The 24,491-nt window shown below is 38.2% G+C and overlaps 1 protein-coding gene across 1 annotated transcript in view; it reads right to left on the bottom strand.

The window, feature by feature from the left end:
- The window catches only part of tspan15 (tetraspanin 15), a 43,896-nt gene that overhangs the window by 5,891 nt on the left and 13,514 nt on the right, over window positions 1-24,491 (bottom strand). Inside the window, exons 2-6 of the mRNA XM_046032362.1 lie at window positions 23,203-23,388; window positions 19,933-20,007; window positions 13,560-13,655; window positions 4,730-4,846; window positions 611-661 (exon numbers count right to left, since the gene is read on the bottom strand). Coding sequence (XP_045888318.1) covers window positions 611-661; window positions 4,730-4,846; window positions 13,560-13,655; window positions 19,933-20,007; window positions 23,203-23,388 — 525 coding nt within the window. The remainder of the gene's footprint in view (window positions 1-610; window positions 662-4,729; window positions 4,847-13,559; window positions 13,656-19,932; window positions 20,008-23,202; window positions 23,389-24,491) is intronic.

Here is a 24,491-nt window from a genome sequence, read left to right as displayed (position 1 = left end):
CCAGTTAGAGGTTACTGTCAAGTTCTTTTGCTAGTTTAGTGAATTATCTAAGACCGGCAGCACATCAGATACAGAGGACAAATGCGCTAGCGTTATATATCAAGCTATTTGAGACGTTTGGTTTTGACATACACTTAACATTTAAAATTTTTCAACAATCACTGAATTCTAACTAAACGTTTCATGTTTCACTTTATAAAAAAACTGAAAAGTCCCTGCAACATCCTGGACCTGTGAGGCCTGATCTCTACTCAATGGTCAAACAGGAGGAGAGATTTTTTCTACCTGCATTACATCCCACTTCTAGATATATAAAAGCTTAATATGATTTGTTCTTTTTATCATGACTGAAAGGTCTTCTTGTGTGTTGTGCTTTGCTCAAAGATTTGGGGCAGTAACACAGAGCATATGTCAGCTAGTCAATATAGTCACTGTGATGTATATACAGAACAACTGTTGGAAATGGCCACTTTAAATTATAATGCTTTAGTTGTCAAAGAAGACAAAACTGAACTAAATATTTTAAAATGACATTGAAGGAGAGGAGCAGCACTTTAATTAGTCAGCATTATCTTTATTGAGTCATGTGTGTCAGTCTTTGAGGCCTTACCTCTTTTTCCAACACTTTGTATCCACACATAGTGTTGGCCACTTCATTAGGCTAGAGGAGAGGGAACCAGAGACAAAGAGGTCAAGTTAAGAGGTTGAAATAGTTACAGAACGGACAGAAGCCTATGAACAGCTTTCAGCGTCAAGAGGAGTCAACGACAGACAGAACAGGAGGCATGTTTTTCTTTAGACGTGGAAACTGCACATTAACCAGACATACATAACTGTCACTCGCATGCACACACAAAACTGCTGAAGACATTATCACCACAGAAAGTGTGTGTGTGTGTGTGTGTGTGTGTGTGTGTGTGTGTGTGTGTGTGTGTGTGTGTGTGTGTGTGTGTGTGCGTGCGTGCGTGCGCGTTACACTGAGCTAGACACTGAACACAATACTGTTGAAAATGGTTGTTGCCTTTGATGCATGTGCATTGTGGCTTTGAGCTTGTGGTTTTCCATATTCAAAATATTCAAATATATTCATATATTGAAATAAGATAAGCTAAACTGTCAATCTCATGTGGCCTTCTGGTGCAGGAAGAGGAGAGGAAGACTGATACTGTACAATGCATAAATGTGAACCTAAATATGGACATAATTTATTATCTAAATACAGATTAAATTATACGAGACACACAACTGATGGACAAGAAAGACATTACTTTTATCTAATTTACTGTTGCACTAATGGACAACAGTTTGAAGAATGGGGTGCAAATGCATTTTTACTGTTCATATAGGAAATGGCAAAATTACTTCTAATTATATTATTTCTAATTCAATAACATAATTTGTTATGTTATAATGTATCCTAAAGATTTCCAATGATGGTATGTGTTGTGACTTTTACTGGCGCTTACTTAATACTTCCAAAGATGAGGTATTATAAATAAGAATCTGTGTATTTCTTGTTTATTAGCCAAGACAAGTCAACAGTTGTCAGGTACAACAAGAAGTGCACTCTCTGTCAATCGCACACGTGGTAATGTGTTTCACCATTGTGTTTCATCCATCACTTACGTAAATTTAATTTATTCATTCAAAACAGAGATCTGTGAACCACGAGATTTGAAATATGAGAATTTTAGTCTGAATATAATTATATGGCAAGATGATCCACCATAGTGGCAGAAGCTCCAGCTGAGCAATTTTTTCCCAAACATTTTTAACAGTTCTTGACAAATCCAGGATACTGAATAGAGTATACACAATAGTGAAACACATTACCATGTGTACTATTGACAAAGCAGAGTGCACGTCTTGTACCTGACAACAAAAGACAAAACTGAGAACCAATTAATTATTAGTTAATTATTCCACCATACAGTGGGGGGAAATTATTTGATCCCCTGCTGATTTTGCACGTTTGCCCACTGACAAAGAAATTATCAGTCTATAATTTTAGTGGTAGGTTTATTTGAACAGTGAGAGACGGAATATCAACAAAAAAATCCAGATAAATGCCTGTCAAAAATTTTATAAATTGATTAGCATTTTAGTGAGTGAAATAAGTATTTGACCCCCTCTCAATCAGAAAGATCTCTGCCTCCCAGGGATCTTTGATACAGAGAATAGGAGCACACTCTTAAAGGAAGTGCTCCTAATCACGTTTGTTACCTCTATAAAAGACAGACTGTCCACAGAAGTAAGCAATCAATCAGATTCCAAACCACGGCCAAGACCAAAGAGCTGTCCAAGGATGTCAGGGACAAGATTGTAGACCTACACAAAGCTGGAATGGGCTTACAATAATGTCAAACTGTTGATAAAGACAATATTAAAAGAACAGTGTGGTAATTTAATTTCATATTGAGAACACAGGACAGACTATTTCTGACTGTATTTGATTGTACATAGTATATATACAGTGTGTATATATTTCACATATTTGATGACATTTACTGATTCTACTTTTTTTGTATCTGTCTTGTTACATTCCTATGCCAATTTTTATTTCAATAAAGGAGCATTTTATCTTATCATATCAAAAGGTGCCACGGTTTCTGTAAGAGGCTGTATTGGACCGATCATGTTGTCTGTTGTTCACTATCGTCTGACTAAAAAGTTTTGGTTCTCTCTTTCCTTGTAAGCTCTGGGGAGTGTAGGTGTATAAATTAAAGGGAGCATGTTCTGTTTTGCGTGGGAAAAATGCATTTCAAAACACAACTCCACACTATTACAGTTTTAATGAAATCAAGGATGTAGGTTTGGTCTCAACAATAGTAGGGACCATAGACAGATATTTCATGTAGCTACATCTTCCAGAGCTGTTAACCGTTTGTGTACCAAATATACTGACTAGACACTGACAGACAACGTTGGTTATACTTTGATTTTTGGATCAAAATTATTGCTATGGACAATTCAATAATCGCTGGATATTCGTAGGGACATGTCCCTACTGTCCCCACTAATTTCTACACCCTTGAATGAAATACAAACTGGCTAAACAAACCCATTATAAATAAATTGAGGCAGGGATGATGAAATGTTTGCTTTATCCATGCACCTCAGGTAATGTTTTAGATTCTAGTATGCAACAGTAATTCAAAACCAGTTAATAGACAAACTGCATACCATGAGATGCCTTTCTGCTCTGGCTGGTATTGGCAGCTATAGTTAAAAGGGACTGAATCAGCACCTGTTCAGTTAGCTGGTGTCTTCCTTACCAAAGGAAATTCTGATGATTCCAGCATTTAATGAACATGAAAATTGTCTGCTAAACAGGGTAACATGAGGCAAGACTGTGTAAAAAAAAAAAACAACCACAAAATGTCACAATTTTTATCTCAACACTTCTTCTGGCTGCTACTAGTCTCACTCAACTACAAATTTCCTCTGTTTGGTCACGATTTCTGAAGTTGTTTTTTTTTTTTTTTAAGCGATTCTGATGTGAATTAAAATAAGCTGTAGATAAAATCTAATTGTGTAAAATGTTTTAAATGAAAGGAAAGCTAATAACATAAGGCAAGGTAAGGCAAGTTTATTTCTAAAACATAGGTCTATCATGTAATCCTCTTGCTTTTAACCAGCTACTTGAAGTTTATTTTATCTGTAATTTGCACCGTTTATAGTGATTCTACCCAATGGAGGGGACATCTTAGCCCAGTGGAAAATATCTTTTTCCTAAAAAATGCATTTGATTAAATGCAAATGAATTTGTAAACTGTAACTATTTATTTTTACGTTATAATATCTTACCCTAAGCATAGTCACACTTACTTATTTGTTCCTAGCAGTTGCATCAATTTAGCATTCTTTTATAATACTGTCAGACTTGTGACGGACACTTAAAAACAGTTCAAAAATCGATAGAGCAGAACCCAAGGCTCTAATAATTCTATCACACATTCTTCTTCCTCGCCAAAACCTACATTATCCAAAATGCAACTCGACCACTGACTGTTCGGTCGGAGTTTCGAGTTGTGCTAGTAGCAACTAATGTAGCCTCAACCAACAAGCACCAAGCAGAGGTGAGGGGCAGTTACAGAGGTCTGGCCAGAGCTGGTAAGCTCACTTCTTTCTAACTCCAGATTTTTCATTTTCTAAATCCAGTCTACAGACCTTGTCGGCGCCTCAAGTGGCACCACTTTGTGGAGCCACAAAAGGCTTTATTTAACTTAACATATGAAGCAGTACTCACCAAGACCTTTTAACAAGCTTTGATGTGTAAAAATGGCACAATTCCCCTTTGATGTGAAGTGAAATGTAAACAGCACATATAGTCAGGACGTGATGATGTTCATTTCTGATTTTCTAGGTCAGTGCTCTTTGTCATTTATATTTTATATTTATAGATATTTTATGTGGCTACATCTTGGATCTTTATCAAAACACAAATCTGACTTTATCAAACATAATGACAGAAATATACCTTTTTGTGAGAATACTTTGAACAAAACTTCATAAAATATGCAACAAACTAGGATGCATACAGCAAAATAATGGTGCTTACAATTACAGTACAGTTATGGCAGTTGTACAACCACTGGTTTGGTTGTAATATTTGAACCCAAGCTGTAAAAGGAACAACTAATAGTCATATTTGCTGCAATAATTCGGTGGCAGACATTTAGAAGCACCATTGTGAGCATACTAACAGAATGGTAATAGTGATACCTACCTTAGTAGTAATGCAGCAGGTATAAGGGACCCCGCAGGCCAGTGGACCAGGTGCAGAACAGTTGTGGTACATGTTGACACCCCAGTCTTTAAATTCTTGACCTCCACAACACTGAAACTGCCAGAGACGAGAAGGACGGCAGAGTAGAGACAAGTGCAGAAATTGGAATGAGAGGCAAAGACAAAAAGATAGATTAACAGGGAGATGGAAGAGGATATGTAAGGTGAATAAGAGATAGGATGCAGGAATGAAGGAGAGGGGAGAGATAAAAAGAAAGTAAACAACTTGATAAACAACATTTTTCTGCTGTGTATTGCCAGTAAAATTGTAGGATGAAATGAGCCATAATTAACAACAATTTTTATGTGTGCGTCTCTCTCTAACTTGCGGAACTGCCTAAATCTGTCTATAGGTGGTGGTAGGGATGGGTGATATGGTTGAAAGATAAAAGAAAGATATTGGATCTGTGCTTGCAAGCCACCTACTGAGATAACTTCAGTTATGAATTGGCGCTACATAAATGTGTAATGAAAGTAAATTGAGTATGATATTACAATATTAGGTAATATAACTCATAATATCAACACCTGAAAATCGTCCTGTGGACAGGTGTTGTAAATGAACGTAACACACTAAATACAGCGCATCTGGTGTTAATAAAATACAGTAAACATAAATAACTCTGCAATGAACCCTTCCTTTGTGTAATGTTCAGTTTTGAGTCTGTAGCTTGTTTACCTCATAACTACATGGATAAATTAAAAAATTCAGTTTACAGCAGTTGTTACCCAGATTACATGCACACAAATCAAGACCTTTGCAATTCAAGAAAGCTATTGCTTGATTTGTTCTCTCAGTCACATTAGACATATAAACATTAAATGCTGAATCAATAACACTTGCAGTCCAAAACAACAAATTGATACCTGCCAACCTCCTGTTTTTGGTTCACACACCCACAAAATAGTGTGACACCAACCAACTGACTTTATTGCCCTTTATTTCTATTTGGAGAAAATAATTACTTCACAGGGAAAATAAAGGATAAGCTTTCTAAAGGAAGTTCATTATTATTGGTTTTGGCTTAGAGCTTTTGAGTTACATTGACTTACTGCAAACAAATGTCATTGTTAATTTTGATTGAGTGTTTCTGTGTCGCATGGTTTGAAGGCTGTTTAGGCCACCACCCTGTTGGGCAACCATGATAACATCAAAATATGAACTAAAAAAATGAAAAAATGACCGAAGGCAAACAACAGGGCATTTTCCCCAAGGTATCTCCAGACCTTTCTCAAGCTGGGCATAAGATGCCCCTGTGTTGTGTATGTATGTAAAGAGCCTATTAATATGACAGATATGCCAACCACTTGAGACTTAGTGCTTTTCAATATTTGAATAAATATTTTACTGCCTCAATTGATAGTATTCAAAATATGTTAGACCAACCCTGTAGGGCCCCTATTTATTAATATCTATTTGATTTATACTTTCACTGGGGTGGATAGCTGCTGCACAGCCGCTTCAGAGAGGAAGCGCTCACAGAAAAACCCAAGAGCCACACTATTAGCTCTACTTTGTAGTCATTTACTCAGAGTCAGAGTCAGGAAGACAGTAAGTAAGAGAAACAGAACAAATATGACAAAATGTCAGACAGAGAGACAGAAAGAGAGGGCAAGACAGCAGATAAAGAGAGAAGGTGTATAAATTAATAAATATGAGGCTGCTCTTTGCACAGCAGTGTGATTAGTATGCTGACATGATGCCAGTGTGCCAGGAAGTTACTCCCACTTCTCGTTGGTGTGACTCCGCCGATCGCCGTTTTTCCAACACTGGACCAGGGCCCAAACAAGGGTCACAGAGAGGCAAAGCAATTATGATGTGATTAAAGTCTGCAAATGTTAGGTAGGAGTCCAAAATCATTACAACTTCACACTGAGGAACCAGTTTGTGCAACTGTACAGTAAAACCATAATCCAACCGTCCTGCAGTAAATCCTATCTTTTGGAAGATTAATGTTAGATTCAGTTCAGGGGATTTTGCATTCTCAGAAGACCAACCTGAAGGAGCAATTTCTCAAAACACTTGACAACACCAATGAGACTGCAGGAGACGAGCCAAACCCGTCCATCCTCTCAGATAATACAGAGACTCTCCTTGTCACTCACACGGATGACAGGACTATGCAACAATTTGGTTGGTTAAGTTATAGTAAAAAAAAACAACACAAATCACATTAATTTGACTATTGTTTTATGCCTTTTCCTTTATTTTTATCATTCATCTCTTTTTCCACTGGCTTCCAATTGTCTTTTCCACTGTGGGATGACAACCATTATATAAAGTATTTCTGATTCTTCAGAGGTTAATTACTGGGAGGCAGTCCTTAGAGTCAGTCGTCTCTCAGAATGAAATATTTGCAGCAGTGCCAACTGCCTCACTAACTGATGAACGTCTTTTCACGGGCAGACTGGCTGACTGAGTGACTGAGTGACTAACTGCCTAATAGGCCAGCTGTGCCAAGTGTGGTGCTGCAAAACAGAAGTCCGTCCCTCATGTGATCCCTGCCTTCATTATAACTTGGCATCCATGTAACAACGTTGTGACAGATCTTTCCTGCAGGTTAGCATTTTAAATAAATTTTTTCCAGAACAGTTTTGGTAACCTGAAATTGCTTACATTTGTAATAAAATCTGGATGACCACAGATCAAAACCTTTGCAACATCACAAAAGAAACCTGTCTATTTTGAAAATCCAGATGTGTCCTCTTTTCTGAAAAAAAATCTTTTAACGAGTAGCTGATGCTGTCTACAATTATTGAACAAACATCTTCCCTTACATCTGTCACATCTTTTTGAAAGGTACTAACTTCTCAGAAAGGGATTTAAACCAGCACGGTACTGATGGATTTGAGGTTAACATTCATTAAGGTTTATATTGAAAATGTGAACCCTCGAGAGCTATAAGCTATTATCTGTTAATCATGTCGCATGCTGTGCTGACCTTGAGTAAAAACAAGATTAATTTGGCTTTACTGTGGATCATATATAGAATATTTGGTCCTGTTACTTGTAGTGACCTCCCTGTGATGATATAAACGACATTGTGCAGATCCCCGCATGTGCACCTTTAATTTCACAACTGGGGTTGTGTTTTGTGGGGAGTACTTACAACACACTATCCATCATCCTGTCTCTTTATGTGCTATCACAGAACATTAGACAGAATGTTTTTTTTATAGTCTAGATTCAAGAGCCACAACCAGCACTTATTAAAGTATACTATTACTGTAAATGGTGCTGATACATTAAAAAAAGTTTGCAGTTTGGGGATGCAGGACAATGTTTCTCTCAGCAGAAAATACCTGCAGCATACACAGACTTTCCTCTATTTCTCCACCCACCTCAACAAATCCCACTCAGTTTCCTACTTTCCTACTCAGTTTAATCCCCCCTTTAGTTTAATCTTGTGTTGTGTCTCCTGCCTATTTCCTTTAGGTTTCCCCTAAAAGGAGTTGTGTGTCACCTATTCCCTGCTTTATTCCTTACACAAATGAAGAGCTCCGCATCTAAAACCCCCAAAATGATTATTTCAGTGCACAGGTTCAAAGAAAAAGCTTTTGATGATTTGGCGCTATCTGACACTTTCTCCAATATGAAAGGGTTATAGATTGCAGTATATGCACTGGTAGAGGGGGACTTGAATCCTGAGACCGGCTCGCTCCGATACCCCCCTCCCAAAAAAATGTACCGGTGAACAGTTTCCATAATGTTTTCAGCAGGAGAATTGTGTTCAGACCAGCTTCAGTGCCGTGCTTTGACTGGGTAGTGAAAAAGCATACATTTTTTCAAAAAGTATTTTTCATGTTACTTAGTACACATTGTATGTTTTCAAAATTGGCATACCTTAACTTGTGAACTTGAAACCACTTAATAAAAACTGTATGCATGTACGATATATTTAAATATAATAAAACTAAGTAAGTAAAAAAAGTAATTATGCAAAAATACATTAAAGTTAAATGCAAATCTAATTAGTAGTAATATTACTAGTAGTGTGTAGTAGTAGTTGTGTATGGATGTAATTACACTAGCAATGTATTCCAAAATAGTGCACTTTTAATACTTTTGCTAAAGTACAACTTTATTTGGATTCAATTTAAGATTATATAATGAAAATATACTCACATATTGGGAAAATATACTTCAAACATTTACATACTAGTAGTACACTTTATGTATACGGAAAAGTTTACTTTTTTACTTGGGTCTGCTTTTCCAGAACTGTGTAGTCCAGCTCTTAAAAAGATATGGAGATATTTATCTGAGCACATCTGGTAGTGAGGCGAGTACTCACACTTTACAGGTTTGTGTGGTCCCATTTTAAAAGAAAAAGGTCTTCAGGTCTACTGTGGGTGGTCTCAACACACGCTTTTACACATATTTGATGAATGCCAAAAATGATGATGTGATGTTTAACACAGACATAGTAAGGCACAGTAATTATATCGATGAGGTTCAAGAGTTTCTTTTCACAGTAAACTCTAATAAAGCAGACATGTTATAAAAAGAAATCTCCCCAACATACAATGTTTTATGTTGTATGAAAGCCCTTAAGACTGATCAGCTTACACAAAGCATGCTCTGTTAAGTAATTAATCTTCTGTTTTGGCAAAGGCAAAAGACCAATACGTAATCAAAACACTGGCAGACTATTACTGCCACGAAATAATTATGAACCTAATCTTTTAATGATGCAGCGCTGGAAGATAATGGACTATTCTCTCTCTCTCTCTCATCAAGACAAAGGGGAAGCTACAGGGGATCTAAAGACTGTACTCACCTACGTTAAGTTGGACTCCTATCTGATGGATAAACACACTTTGTAGACGAAAGTGATCAATGAGGGCTTCACCAGGTTTACAAGAGACCTGGTGTCAATAACTGACACACGGAGTTAATGATTTCTTCTTCTGACAGGGCAACACTGACCTATCCATTTTAAATAACTTTAATAACGCCACACTAAGAATCTATTAATTTAGTTTGTTTCATATGTGTTTATTGTCAGTTTTCCTCTGCGATTACATACCTCTGGTTACATAGATCCACCAATTCCTGTTTAATACCCATGTGTCTGTCAGGTGGGTAAACATAACTACGAATGAAGCAGTTTTTTTTTTCTGTGACCCACATTACTTAAATTGCCAGAGGCTAAATGTTTGTATGACTGTCACCAGAAAACCAAAGCATGTGTTGCAATTTTTCCCATAGATAAAAACATGTCACTCATTAAGTATTTATACATTATGACTGTACAGATTACATTACATGGCTTTATAAACAAATTAAAGTAGAGTGTTTGACAGATATACAGGCTCTCAACTCCATCACCACTACATTATCCAAGTCTGTCACTCTTCTTTTAAAACAATACAGTTATTTTTGGAGTTCTGGGTGGAATGTTGCAGATTTTGCTTTTTTCCTCTGTTTTTTTAATGTTGTTCCAATGAAAACAAAAGAAATAAACATGAGAATACCAAATCATTTGTAATTGCAACAATTTTCTGGGAGAAGTACTGCATTATGACATGAAGGGGTACCCATATTGTTTGGCAATGACTATAGATTGATATCAAGATCTGCTTACAGGCTGTTATATTCCCTGCCTTTCTCTTTACATTTTATTCATTTGCGTGTGTGTGCACGGTGGGGAAGAGGGTGTTATGAATATGCATTGTTGTTGTTATTGCATTTAATTGTATGTTATTTATTATATCTACACACACCCCCACCCACCCGTTGTTGCTGTATGCATTTTAAAGTAAAGCACACTGAGTCTGCTTCTAACAAAATGTGCTACGAAAATACAATTGCTTTGGCTTGTTTTGCCTAAAAGCCACCAGTACCTGTTGTGATGAATCCAAAGTGAGCTTATAAATTTGCATTATCACAGCGCTGATAAAATGAAGTCAGTGTCCAAATGACTGAATGGCTTTATTGTTTGCATTGCTGTAAGACTTCATGATATAAACTCCAAATTCCTGGTGCTATGGCCTGTGATGATATCGAACTCCGCCAACTGCAACACAAATTCTGATAAAAAAAAAAAAACAACTTAAATATTTGAGCTGTGTAGTGTTTATGTGGGCGAGTGTCTGCAATTGCTTCGATTTCTTCTGATGAGGGAAATGAAAAATGGTTAATTAATTGTTGTTAATTAATCAACTGTGTCTTGTAATTGTGAGCACAAAAAGCCCTCATTGTCTTTCACAGTGTTAAAGACAGCCACTGTTAGTGGAATAAATGTCCCATTTCCATTAGAATACTTAGGCACAGTGGATAGAAAGGTTATCTTAAAATTAACTACTTATTACTGGACAGGATATGATATGATATGAGGTGCCACTAATTCATAGATTTGTCTTGTGGCTACAGGATAAGATTTTTCTACTTTCTTGTTGTTGCATACTTGATACAATTTAGGGCAACACAATCATTTACAATAGGAACAAAAAGCTTACAGGTGAACTCTGACCACTGAGAAACACTGCAGATTTAGTATGTTTCAAATTAAATAGTTTGTACGAGGTGTCGTATAATGTTTTGGTGGTAGGTTGCGTGGATAGACTTGATCCATATCTTTGAAGTAAAATGTCATACACCAGACATCTTGAGATCAAATTAGAGGAAAATGTGTCAACAACAGACAGCAACACTCATGTGAGGTGAATTATAGCAGGAAATGCCAGTGGAAACGAGGCAGAGGATTTTGTTGTGTACATACAAGAGTGGCTAGCAAGGTTTTATTTCCTAATGTTACTCGACACAACAAACTCTACTCTCCAACTCTGACATTTCCACTGTCGTCTTCCTGCAACAACTCTCCTCTCACGAGATTTCAGAGCTAGCATTTCCCTTGAGCAAGACTTCTGTTTCTTGTTAAAAACACAGAGTGTGACTCGTAGGGATCCTTTACATGAAGTTGTAAGACACCTATTGTAACAGTCTGAGCCTGTTGGTGGCAAAAAGAAGCACTTTTTGTGGACGTAATTTGACGGGCACAATTGCCCTGAAGGAATATGTTGTGGTTGCCGGCTGAAACCAGCTTCTTCTCAGATTCCAAAACTTTTTGTACACCAAAATATGAAAATATTGCCAAGGTTTAAAAATACCAAAACTATCCTTTAAAGTATTGAACATTATCTCTATACACACACAGGCTTTATTTTCCATCTTTTAGTTACTATAAAGAAGAGAGTGTGCCATAACTTAGTCAGCACAACACATGACCATGGCTCATTCAGGCCACTGTCCTCACATACACAGATAAATCCACAAAGCCAATTTACATGTGGAAACGGCTTCAATCCTCACTGAGGTTTTCTGATTGTTTTTTGTCCAAGTCCTCCAGGACAACACTTTTCTCCTATAGCAGGACACTTCAGCCAACCGGCAGCTTTACACCATGAATAAGTATACTGTAGAAGAAGCTTCACGCTGCTGCTGCCAAGTATTACCATTACTGAAGCACTGTTCATTGTTATCAAAGCAAGCAGATCAGAGTACCAGCAAGTTAAGATATTCCGTACATCACAGCATAAACATTAAAAATCAGTTGCCAATACAAGTTGGCCTTCTTTTGTTTGGAGTCATAATAAAGTAGAATTGCTTTTGAAGGTAATCAAGTACTACAAGTCTCCCAAACCTGTGGAGAACATTGACTGGATGGCATGCCAAAATAAATTGAAGTCATCATTTGACCTAAACCTTGATCTGCACAAGCATTATCACCAACCAATCAATTGGCAGCACTGAAACAACTGACACAGGTGACTGAGATGAGTTTCTTGATCAATGAAGACATTCATGAATGTCTTTGTCTTGCAATAAATTATTATTCTGGACAGTTGGGGTCGGCGTAAACAAGCTGTGAACACTTCACTGTCTTAGTTTCACCTTATGCTAGCAAATAAGTTGACGTGTTTCTGCCAACCTGATGGACATCCAATATTCGCTATACTTTAAGCTCTGTTTTTGTTCTCTACCAACTCCTGAGTTAAATAGCTGGCTCTTTAGCTGTTTAAAAAAGTCACTAACTTTTTCTGTCTGAGCAGGTAGTGCACAGTGGGTTTTTAGAGCTTCTTCCCTTTAAACAGCTGACAATGCCATGAGAGCCATGAGAGTGAACCAAAACTTTAATGCTACAGTGGGACAAACAAACAATTAGCTGAAACTCTCTATAAAGCTCCACAAAGACAGAGACAAGGTGAGCAGCAGTTTCAGGGGATAATTCTCTGTAGGTTCATCAACCTTCAACCTCCATTTGCTAAACCACCCAATTACCTCCCACAGAAGCAGCAAAGTTACAATTTTTAAGCGTCTTAAATACCATTCAATCAAGCCACAGTCCATTGGTACAGGTCACTCTGCAATAGGACATGGCATGTAGCTTGCTGGCTGACTGATCGTTTTGTCTTTTCTCTTCTGTTCAACAGTGGAATTCGCTGCAGGTTGCTTCTTAATATCAATGTGTGAAATTGTCTGCTGCCCCCAGACACTGCATCCTCATGTGCTTGATAAAAGTTCAGCTTCAGGCTGTTGTATGTGGCAGCATGAAGTGTTCTGGGAGCAGGTGCACAGTGTTGGCTCTGCACAGCTCTCTGATTATTTTGGTGTCGTTCCCCTAAACAAACAACCCAGCCGTATAATGCTGCACAGGTTTTTTATTGTGTATACTGCATTGCATTATGATGACATATGTTAAAAAGCTAATAAAGATCTTTCAACCCTGTCACTTGTTAACAGGAATGTTCAAGTGACATAACCTTACCTTCTTCTGTACAAAGTCCATGATGTTCTTAAAGTCCAAGTCATCATAGTAGTTCACTATGCCTCTTCGGATGTTCTTGTTCAGTAACACGAACGTCTGTAAGAGGGAGAAAATAAAACAAACGGGAAAACTGTGTGTTATGGGGATGGAGGAGGTCATATCACCACGTTTGTTTTGTTTCCATGACACAGCTGATCTACAATCAAAGTGTAAGACAGGCATCTCTGGAGAGGAAATGCTCTGATTAGTCAAGGTGACTGATCCAATGAACTGGAATATTAAAATATGACATTTTAGCAGCTCACATCTGTCAGTCACAATCTGGTGCAGTAGGGTCACATTAGGTTAATGTATCAGCCTATCCAGAGACCGAGAACAAATATTTACAACTTGGATCTCCGTTAAGTACATTCATGGAGAGCTCTTCATTGAATGTTTTAATTTGGAGCACTAAGCATTTATTCTACTTCACCTCTTTGTTTGTGACACTTTTGTCTTATTTAAACTTCATTAGATATGAGCAACAAAGCATGGGTTTTTAACCTGTTTCAGGCCTATTGGAGCACCATGATTTCTTTCTTTTAAACACCTATAATAATTAATTGAAATTTCTCCCCTCACGAGTCACAGAGATTAAAGTGACTGAGCCTTTAATTTATTTTCTTCCTCCACTGAACATATCCGGTCTTTACAGTGAGTCTATAGGGGCAGGCCATGTTTAAATCACATTACAATGAGGAGATTCATAGACTTAATCGAGACGAGTTAATCTACTGCAGTGTTTCCCTTTGAGACAGAAGACAATTGACCATTATTAAAGAACTCTCTATAAGCTTACACAGTATCATCTTAAAAGAGGATTTCAGGGAAATGAGACTCCAAAAAGAAAAAAAATTAGTTTTTATAAAAATCGATTTATATGGGCAAGAAACTGAAATCATATTAAAATAAACACATTTCCTCATGCACTGTCATATCTTAATTTAATCTCTATGTAAATGAGTTGACAGTAAAATGAAGATATGACTTATTAGAACCTGGATCTTTACTGTATTTTTAACAAAACTACCACGAACACACTGAAATGTACAATCACAATGCTGATAATTTAGCCTCTCTTTTTGTAATAAACATTAAAATGCATCACACAAAACCGTTGAAAAAGTTATAAATGTAAATGAGATAATTAAAAGCATTAAGAAGAGGTGAAAAGAAAGACTGTTAGGCTGTTCCCCACAGAGGCATTAAGATATTCTTGAATGAGAGAGCTTTCTTAATAGAAGACTGTTATAATCACCCCAGTTTGGTTCCGTATTTATAAATCATGGTTGCACAACATTAGGAATAATCCTCCATTAGTATCTCCTACATAAAACCTTCTTAAGGTGTAAAATTAGTCCAACAAATTCATTCTGTGACTGACTGTGACTAATAACCATGAATTCGAATATGTTTTAGTGATGACTTTATATACACAAAAGGGTTTCTTTCACCTGACAAAAATATGAGGCACTTTAATGCCACATGCATCATCGGTTGTATCATGATCATGTAAATGAAACTTGAAAAAAAGACAAATTGGGATATGCACAAGACAAAATTAATGAAGAGTTATTATTCAGCACACTGTACTACATCCAGAAACAGCTGGCACATATCGGATAAAAACGTTTAGCAGCAACCATGATTGGGGTGGTGATGAGGTTTCAGTAGCTCTCCTATTAGTCAGGATGCAAATTTAAAGCAGTTTCATGCAGTTATGTGTGTTAGAGGATCACGACATGAAACAGTGATACTAAGTACGAAAGGAGGTCAGCATATTGTAGACACTGTTACTGTAACACTTTTTTTTTTACAATTCTAATAATTATGAAATACGTATATGATAGTTAAATTATGGTAGGTGAGTGGGTATCTTCACTACATTTGCTTTTTATTAATAACTTAGTCATAACTTGCACAGCACAGTTACATGTGTTTACTTTGTTGCAGCTCTTCATTTAATGGCTTCTTCTTCAACCATTCTTCCCCTTTCAATATTTAAAACCAATCCTCTACCAAACAAATCTTTGATGAATTAGCACCGTCACTAACCATGGTGACTAAGGCTGCACCTGTTCCACAATAAAAAGGCTAAAAGTTGTTTGTCATGAAAGGCTCTTGATATGAAGAAGCAGCAGGAATTGTTTGGTTTACATTAACAGTAGCTTTCCTCCTTGGGGGTGCTTGACTGGGGGGGTTTGGCTGGTGTTGCACAGCGGCCGGGGGGCGTGTTGGGCATGGGGGATGTCGGCTGGCGCCGGCGGCCTTAGTTTTTTCCAGCGGTTGGGGGGGAAGGCGGACTTTTAATGGCGAGTGCACGGTGACCTGTGCGGCGCGTTTGCTGCCGGGCTGGGACTTGCTGTTGGTGTTTCTCTCCGCTGGCTTTTGCTGTCGTGTTATTCCGCTTGCTCTCTCTCGCTTGCCCGACCTCGCACGTGGGATTCGCAGGGGGCTGCTGGGCATTGGGTGTCGCCGTGCTCGCGCAATGTGCGCGATGGGCTCGTCACTTGTGCATTGGTGTTGATGATTGCGTGGCATTTGGGCGTTTTGGTTGTTTGCTGCGCAGCAGTGGGGTGCTGGGGGGGGGGGGGGGGGGGGGGGGGGGGGGGGGGGGGGGGGGGGGGCACTGGACTATGTTGTGTGCGCGCTGCGGTCGGTCCGGGCGCTGCTCTTCCGCGGGTTACGCTTCTTGCGTTCCGTAGGCATTACGTTGTAAACTGGCATTTGGGTCGGGGTCTTCCGCGTTTGCATCGCGGTGCATCTGGGAGTCTTTGTTTTTTGATTGATTGATTTTTTATTTTATTTTTTTTCCCCCCATTCTCCCACCCCTATTGGCTACTGGGGTTCTTGCCTGCCAGCTCTCGTGGCTGTGCTGTGTTGCTTATTAAGTGTGCAGGACTGTTTCTTGTTTTCATTTTTCTCTTAGTTGTCATACTATGTCAGCTGTTTATTGCTGCTGTGTGGCTGGTTGTCTTTTACTTTTATTATTATTATTTTTATTGTTTGTTTTTGTTTGTGTTTGTTGCTGTTTTTCTCCTCCCCAAGCCCCCCTCTCTGTTCTATTGCAGGTTTGGTTGCTTTCTGCAGTTGGTGTTTCCCACTGCTTTTCCCTGTTGTCCCCACCCTCCATCCCCCTTTCCCCCTTCTCTTACAGGTGTTGTCCTTTCTCTGTGCTGTCTGTTTGTGCCCCCCCCATCCCCGTGTCTGCTCCCCTGTCCGGCCCGGTGTCAAATCAATACATAATTAAATAAATAATAAAACAGACAGAGTATATTAATACTCTCTTGTTAAAGTAAAATCTGTCTGGCACAATATAGTATCCATGTCATCATACTCTATACCAGGAGGCTGGGCAGGACAGGTTAAAAAACAAAACAAACCCCCCCCCCCCCCAAAAAAAACCCCAGTAGCTTTACAGCATCGGAGGTCATTGTAGCTCCAATAACGCATCAAATGAGAATTATTAAGTCATTTTGCCTAATCAGCATTTGCTGGCAGGTGATATAGACTCCTGGTCCGGTTACCACGTTGTATGTGTCAGCAATTTTTAAAAATTGAAAATGTCTAATCAACTTATAACTTCCAGTCTTTTCATATCTGGTAATTCAGTTATTTTCATCCTTTTCTTTTTCAACAAAGTACTGTTCATAATTACAACCTGCTGGAGGAAGCTGCCTGTCAAGTCCCGACTGCATAAAAACAACCAATCATGCTGTGTGTCACAGGAACATTATTGGATTTTACGGCAGGGAGGGAAATTAGATCAAAAAGGTAGTAACCTAGCCTGCTATATACAGTGGGGAGAACAAGTATTTGATACACTGCTGTAATTTTTATCATAGGTACACTTCAACTGTGAGAGACAGAATCTAAAACAAAAATCCAGAAAATCACATTGTATATAAGTAATTAATTTACATTTGATTGCATGACATAAGTATCTGATACACCAGAAAAGCAGAATTTAATATTTTGTACAGAAACCTTTGTTTGCAATTACAGAGATCATACGTTTCCCGTAGTTCTTGACCAGGTTTGCACACACTGTAGCAGAGATTTTGGCCCACTCCTCCATACAGACCTTCTCCAGATCCTTTAGGTTTCGGGGTCGTCGCTGGGTAATACGGACTTTCAGCTCCCTCCAAAGATTTTCTATTTGGTTCAGGTCTGGAGACTGGCTAGGCCACTCCAGGACCTTGAGATGCTTCTTACAGAGCCACTCCTTAGTTGCCTTGGCTGTGTGTTTCGGGTTGTTGCCGTGCTGGAAGACCCAGCCAAGACCCATCTTCAGTGCTCTTACTGAGGGAATGAGGTTGTTGGCCAAGATCACGCGATACATGGCCCCATTCATCCTCCCCTCAATACGGTGCAGTCGTCCTGTCCCCTTTGCAGAAAAGCATCCCCAAAGAATGATGTTTCCACCTCCATGCTTCACGGTTGGGATGGTGTTCTTGAGGTTGTACTCATCCTTCTTCTTCCTCCAAACACGGCGAGTGGAGTTTAGACCATAAAGCTCTATTTTTGTCTCAGACCACATGACCTTCTCCCATTCCTCCTCTGGATCATCCAGATGGTAATTGGCAAACTTCAGACGGGTCTGGACATGCACTGGCTTGAGCAGGGGGACCTTGCGTGCGCTGCAGGATTTTAATCCATGACGGGTAGTGTGTTACTAATGGTTTTCTTCGAGACTGTGGTACTAGCTTTCTTCAGGTCATTGACCAGGTCCTGCCGTGTAGTTCTGGGCTGATCCCTCACCTTCCTCATGATCATTGATGTCCCACGAGGTGAGATCTTGCATGGAGTCCCAGACCGAGGGAGATTGACCGTCATCTTGAACTTCTTCCATTTTCTAATAATTGCGCCAACAGTTGTTGCCTTCTCACCAAGCTGCTTGCCTATTGTCCTGTAGCCCATCCCAGCCTTGCGCAGGTCTACAATTTTATCCCTGATGTCCTTACACAGCTCTCTGGTCTTGGCCATTGTGGAGAGGTTGGTGTCTGTTTGATTGACTGTGTGGACAGGTGTCTTTTATACAGGTAACGAGTTCAAACAGGTGCACTTAATACAGGCAATGAGTGGAGAACAGGAGGGCTTCTTAAAGAAGAACTAACAGGTCTGTGAAAGCTGGAATTCTTACTGGCTGGTAGGTGATCAAATACTTATGTCATGCAATAAAAGGGTGGTCTAGCAGAAATAATAGGTGGGAAAATTGAGTGGTAGGTTGGTGAAGTGGACTAAGGTTGCTGGTTTGAATTCCTGGCCCAGTATTCAGTTTTATTCTATTGTAATTTATAACAGAACAATTTGAAGGAGGGCCATAAGGGAGGTAGTCAAGCAGCATTCCTGAGTTTGCTGCTACCCTATGATTTGAGTCAGTGGAGGGCAGATTAAATTTACTCTAAATTTTAAAAGAAATCCTTTATCCAGATTTTACATGTATTTTCATTGGATGAGCATAGTTAAAGAAAAATAAATAAGCGTAATTAACAAAACCTTAACTAATGTTAAACATCAAGTACACTAATTTGTTTCAATCCATACACAATTATAGCAGTTTAATGTTTCAGTGGGCCATCAGAGTTCATAGTTGTTAAAGCCTTGTTGGGTCTGCTTTAGGGCTCTGTGTGTGTGTGTGTGTGTGTGTGTGTGTGTGTGTGTGTGTGTGTGTGTGTGTGTGTGTGTAAGGAGAAGAGGGGGTGGGCATTGGTTGACTTTGGAGGCAGGCTGTAGGCTGCCCAACCAATCAGAAGTTAGAAACTTTACAGGTATTATCTGTGCTATTTTTCCATTGGAGTGGAACAGAGAGAAGAAAGCTACAGAAACACAAAGACAGGTCAAAGAAGCAGAACATTTAATCATCATCTCAATATCATGACAATCTTATCTAGTCTTATGAATTCTGATTATACTGTCCCTGTGCATTTCTTCACTAGAAATGAGCAAATAAGGCTTCAATGTGGACCAATCAATGAAATATATATCAATGTATTACCTTGCATGGATAAGTTAATTATTTGTCTGTTATTTTTGTAACTATGTTATGTACAGTAGTTGGTCATGGTTCAAATATTAACAGCGGCATTATTCATACTACCTTGTTTATTTAGAAGAGACATGGGGTGTTTGCTGCATGTCAATGATACTGACAGAACCAAGAACAAAAGTAAACAATATCATTCAGCATAATTTTTTATGGTTGGTTTGGTATGTATAATTTCCTGGTGACAAATAGTTTGTCAATATAAGTTCACTACTGTATAAAATGTTTTGTTGTTATCTTGTAACCTGCACTTGAGGATGTTTTTGATCAACACCTTGGACGGCTCACCTTGTTGTGGAACACCAGAGCCAATACTCCTCCCAGCAGTTGCATAATCAGACACACCGACAGGGTGTACATGAACTGTGACCAAAAAGAGAGCAGACAGGAAGAGCCATTTTAAATTTCAAATATTATTTGTCTTGACATTGCCTTTACATATAGGCACAGTTATGTTGTTAATATAATTTCCTTCCACTTATGTTTCATTCAACACATGTGTAAACATTCACAGCGCAGGGTGAGAAAAGTATGTGGGGGGGGAAAAAAATAAAATAAAATAAACCCACAACAACCTGGAGTCAGGAGTCAGCTAACCTGCAGTCCAATATGTGAGAAGAGATTGGAGGCGTTGGTTTGAACTACCATTGAGCGACCTAAGATTAGGAATGGTTGACTTGCATGAAGCTAGAAAGGGTTACAAAAGTATCTCTAAAAGCCTTGATGTCCATCAGTCCACAGTAAGACAAACTGTCTATAAATGGAAAAAGTTCAGTACTGTTGCTACTCTCCCTAGGAGTGGCCGTCCAAATATGACTGCACAAGTACAGCGCAGAATGCTAAACGAGATTAAGAAGAATCCTGGAGTGTAAACTGAAGACTTACAGAAATCTCTGGAACATGGCAACATCTCTGATGACTCTACGATATGTAAAACTCTAAAAAAAAGAATGGAGTTCATAGGAGGACACCACAGAGGAAACCACTGATGTCCAAAAAAACATTGCTGCCTGTCTGAAGTTAGCAAAAGAGCACCTGGATGTTCCACAGCACTACTGAGAGAATATGTCAACAGATGTAACCAAATATGAGTTGTTTGGAAGGAACCCACAACCCTTTGTGTGGAAGGGAAAAAACAAAAGGTACCACATCAACATCAAAACCTCATCCCAACTGTGAAGTATGGAGGGGGAATCATGGTTTAGGGCTGCTTCACTGCCTCAGGGCCTGGAAGGGTTGCCATCTTTGACGGAAAAATTTATTCTAAAAGGTTATTAAGGAAATTTTGCAGGAGAATACGAGGCCATCTGTTCACCAATTGAAGCTCAAAAGAAGATGGGTGATGCAACAGGACAACAACCCAAAGCACAGAAGTAAATCAACAACAGCAGAAGAAAATATGCTTTCTGGAACGGCCCAGTCAGAGTCTTGACCTCAACCCGACTGAAAGGCTGTGGCCTGACTTCAAGAAAACGATTCACAACAGACATCCAAAGAATATTGCTAAACTGAAACAGTTTTGTAAAGATGAATGGTCCAGAATTCCTCCAGATCGCTGTTCAGGTCTAATTTGCAATTACAGGAAACGTTTGCTTGAGGTTATTGCTACCAAAGGAGGGTCAACCAGTTATTAAATCCAAAGGTTCACATACTTTTTGAACCCTCCACTGTGAATGTTTAGACGGTGTGTTCAATAAAAACATACAACTGTTTGTGTGGTATTAGTTTAACTGATTGTCTATTGTTGTGACTTAGATGAAGATCAGAGCCAGTATTTATCAAGCTTCTCAAGTGCTGATAATTCATGAAATGTACTTCTACTTTCAAACTTATGTATAAATGCAAGTTAATTAATTAATTCCTAAAAGTTAAGAATTACTCTTACTCTCCCAGTTATTTAAGACAGCTCCAGAGGTCTCTCAAGTGGTTAAGAGTTGCCAGTAGGGGCATGTGATGGCACATGCACAAATCTTTCAGGAGAGGAATAATATTTCTGAATTATTTGCGCAGTTAATTATACAGTATCGTTTGGACAGAGCAGGCACCATCCTTGTCAGCGAGTTGGTCAGGGACGTCATCTAACCACGGACTTTACGCAGCAATGCGTTTTCAGCTGAATTGAAGGTGGTGATGATACTTCGTTTCTTTGCCACAGATCAAATGCAGCAATGCAAATGCCAATGATTTGAGGACATTGCAACCGTCAATAAGCCAAATTGTCATGGAAACAATTATGGCACTTACAGCTCCACACACTGTCACAACAACATCCCTCAAAGTAATAGGCACAATTAATGGCACTCATATAAAGATCAACTTTTTTCATAATATATGTATGTATATCATAATGTATTCTTTTGAAAATTCTTTATTGTCAAATACGTGTTAAAAGTAAAGTCCTCTTACGAATTACACCATTCAATGTGAATTTATGTGATAATTTTCTTAAATAAGGAAATCTATTAAGTGATTGGTCCTTGCCTACATAGTCATCCAAAATCCTGTTTCATAGCAAAGTCTTGTGAATCAGCTCTAAGACTGACACTTAAGATTTAGTCCTACACTTCACTTAAATTAGGAGTCGGATGCTTGATAACTAACTTTTAAGTGCAGCTTTGAGCCAAGAATAAGAAAAGTTCTTAGTGTTCTTATGAGTAATTCTGAGAAGCTTGAGGAATACGGGCCCTGATCACATTTACAACCAATTTATGCAGAAACCCAGGTAATTCCAAAGGGTTCACACACTTTTTCCTGCAACTGTAAATGTACATACGGTACAGAAAAATTCATATCGTGGTTCATATGTTTACCTGTGTGTCATCTACCATTTATACCACACACTTTTATTCAAACGCCACAGATTAAACACAAATAAATATGGTCACTTACAGGATATGCAGGGTGAAACATCTCATGCCCACTCAGGTGACTTTCCCACCCTTTATCTTCAGTCATTAATATACTTTTTCATTATAAACTCTGGGAAACAGGTTTTTACTTTATGTCAGCTACTGCTATTGGCAAACAAGGCAACAAGAAATGTATCCATTTAGTGGTGCTTGTAACAGTGAAATAGTCTATAGAAATCTGTTAAATTTACACAACTTTCAAACAACTTCTATAACTAACTATCTATCTTTTCCCATCTAACAACACTTCTACATCTTGCTTCACAGTGAAGCAACATCTGAAGAACTGACCATTAATAACAATTCTGATAAGTACTGTGTTATACTGCAACTCTACTTATCTTTGGACCTTTAATTTTTTTCAAATTTCATAGTGCTATAGTCTATAATAAAAGTGATTCATCCGTACAGAGGTAAATATTAACACATTTGTTCAGTAATGCTGCTTATAAATAAAATAAACACAGTGAAAGCATGCATTGTTCTTAAACTGGAAATAAATTAATAATAAATAAATAAATATGGAAATAAATAAATAAAACATTTACACACTAATTCACAGACACAAAAATTACTAGCACCACTTTTTTTGTTTAAAAAAAAAAAAAAAAAAAAAGATACATTACTCGGCTCTCAGCACACCACTCACCACTTTAAGCAGGGTTAGATTATCTCGCAGGGCAGCCAAGACTCCAATGAATGAAACAATAAACATGATGATTCCCAGAACGATCAAGATTACAGCCGGGGCCAAAAACATTCCATCCAGGGTCTTGTAGCGCTGTCTCTCCACCTCAGCGTAGATCCCAATGACCAGCATAAAGCCGCCTATCAACTGTAAAAACGAGAAGCGGTTTGGATGAGTTAGTTATTAGCTTGAACATGATGGGAAACAGGTATGTGTCTGAATTCATATAATTGCAGCAGCTTTTAATATTACTAAAAGAAGAAAACACTCAGTGGGCCAAGATCTCACAATTTTTGCAATTGCTACTTTCACAGCCACCACTCAAATTATGTATAAAAGGAAGCACTGGCACAGGAAAGTTATGGGGTAACCAGGTTTTCGACATATATCAAAGACAACAAAAACACAGACAGGTGTAATTTATACTCTTTTGTTTGCTTGCAGTTTCTGTTCCAACCACTTAGCCATGATAGCAGCTTGGTTTTAAGAACCCATCCATCCAAAACTTTGGTCCAGACTGAAATATCTCAACAATTATTGGATAGATTGCCATGAAATTTTATATATTTTTTTTATATATTACGGTCCCTAGAGGACGACTTTGGTGATCCTTAGATATCGCCTCTTACACCACCAGGTTCACGTTAGTGGTTTATAGTGAAATTTCATAACACCTAGGATAAATTCCCATGACATTTGGTGCACACATTCATGTTCGCCTCTATGGAAAATTTTATTGGACTTTAATATTTGTAACCTACAGAAAACAATCCACAAATGTGTACTATGATGCGCAAATATCTCACTACCCAAAACATGTATTTTTACATTTGTGTTGTGTAAAATCATATCCACAAAAATACAGTGCAATTTGCAAATATGTACAATTTACTCTCTACACACATATTTTAATTTCACATACAAAGTGCTGTTTACGCATATGTGGATCTATCTTTACACACAAAACAGTTTTTGCACATTTGCGGATCATTTAAGATTTACGTATCATTTTTTGAAAAAAAGATTTTCTCATAATCGTTTTGAATGTTCTACCTCAAATTTGTGAAGTGATCCACTGGATGGCATCAAGTGTTTGTTACATTCTAACAATAAGGAGTAGTTTAACCACACAATTAACCATCTGGTTTCTTTAATTTTCACTCAAGAGCTCAAATCAGCCTTTAAACTTGAAAGAAACAATGAATTATGTGACAACATTTATCGTGATAATTATAAATATCGAATGATAT

The sequence above is a fragment of the Micropterus dolomieu genome, linkage group LG20, assembly GCF_021292245.1.
Source record: "Micropterus dolomieu isolate WLL.071019.BEF.003 ecotype Adirondacks linkage group LG20, ASM2129224v1, whole genome shotgun sequence".
Taxonomy (NCBI): domain Eukaryota; kingdom Metazoa; phylum Chordata; class Actinopteri; order Centrarchiformes; family Centrarchidae; genus Micropterus; species Micropterus dolomieu.
Note: the sequence above shows the minus strand (reverse complement) of the source record. Positions and strands in the feature narration are given on the sequence as shown.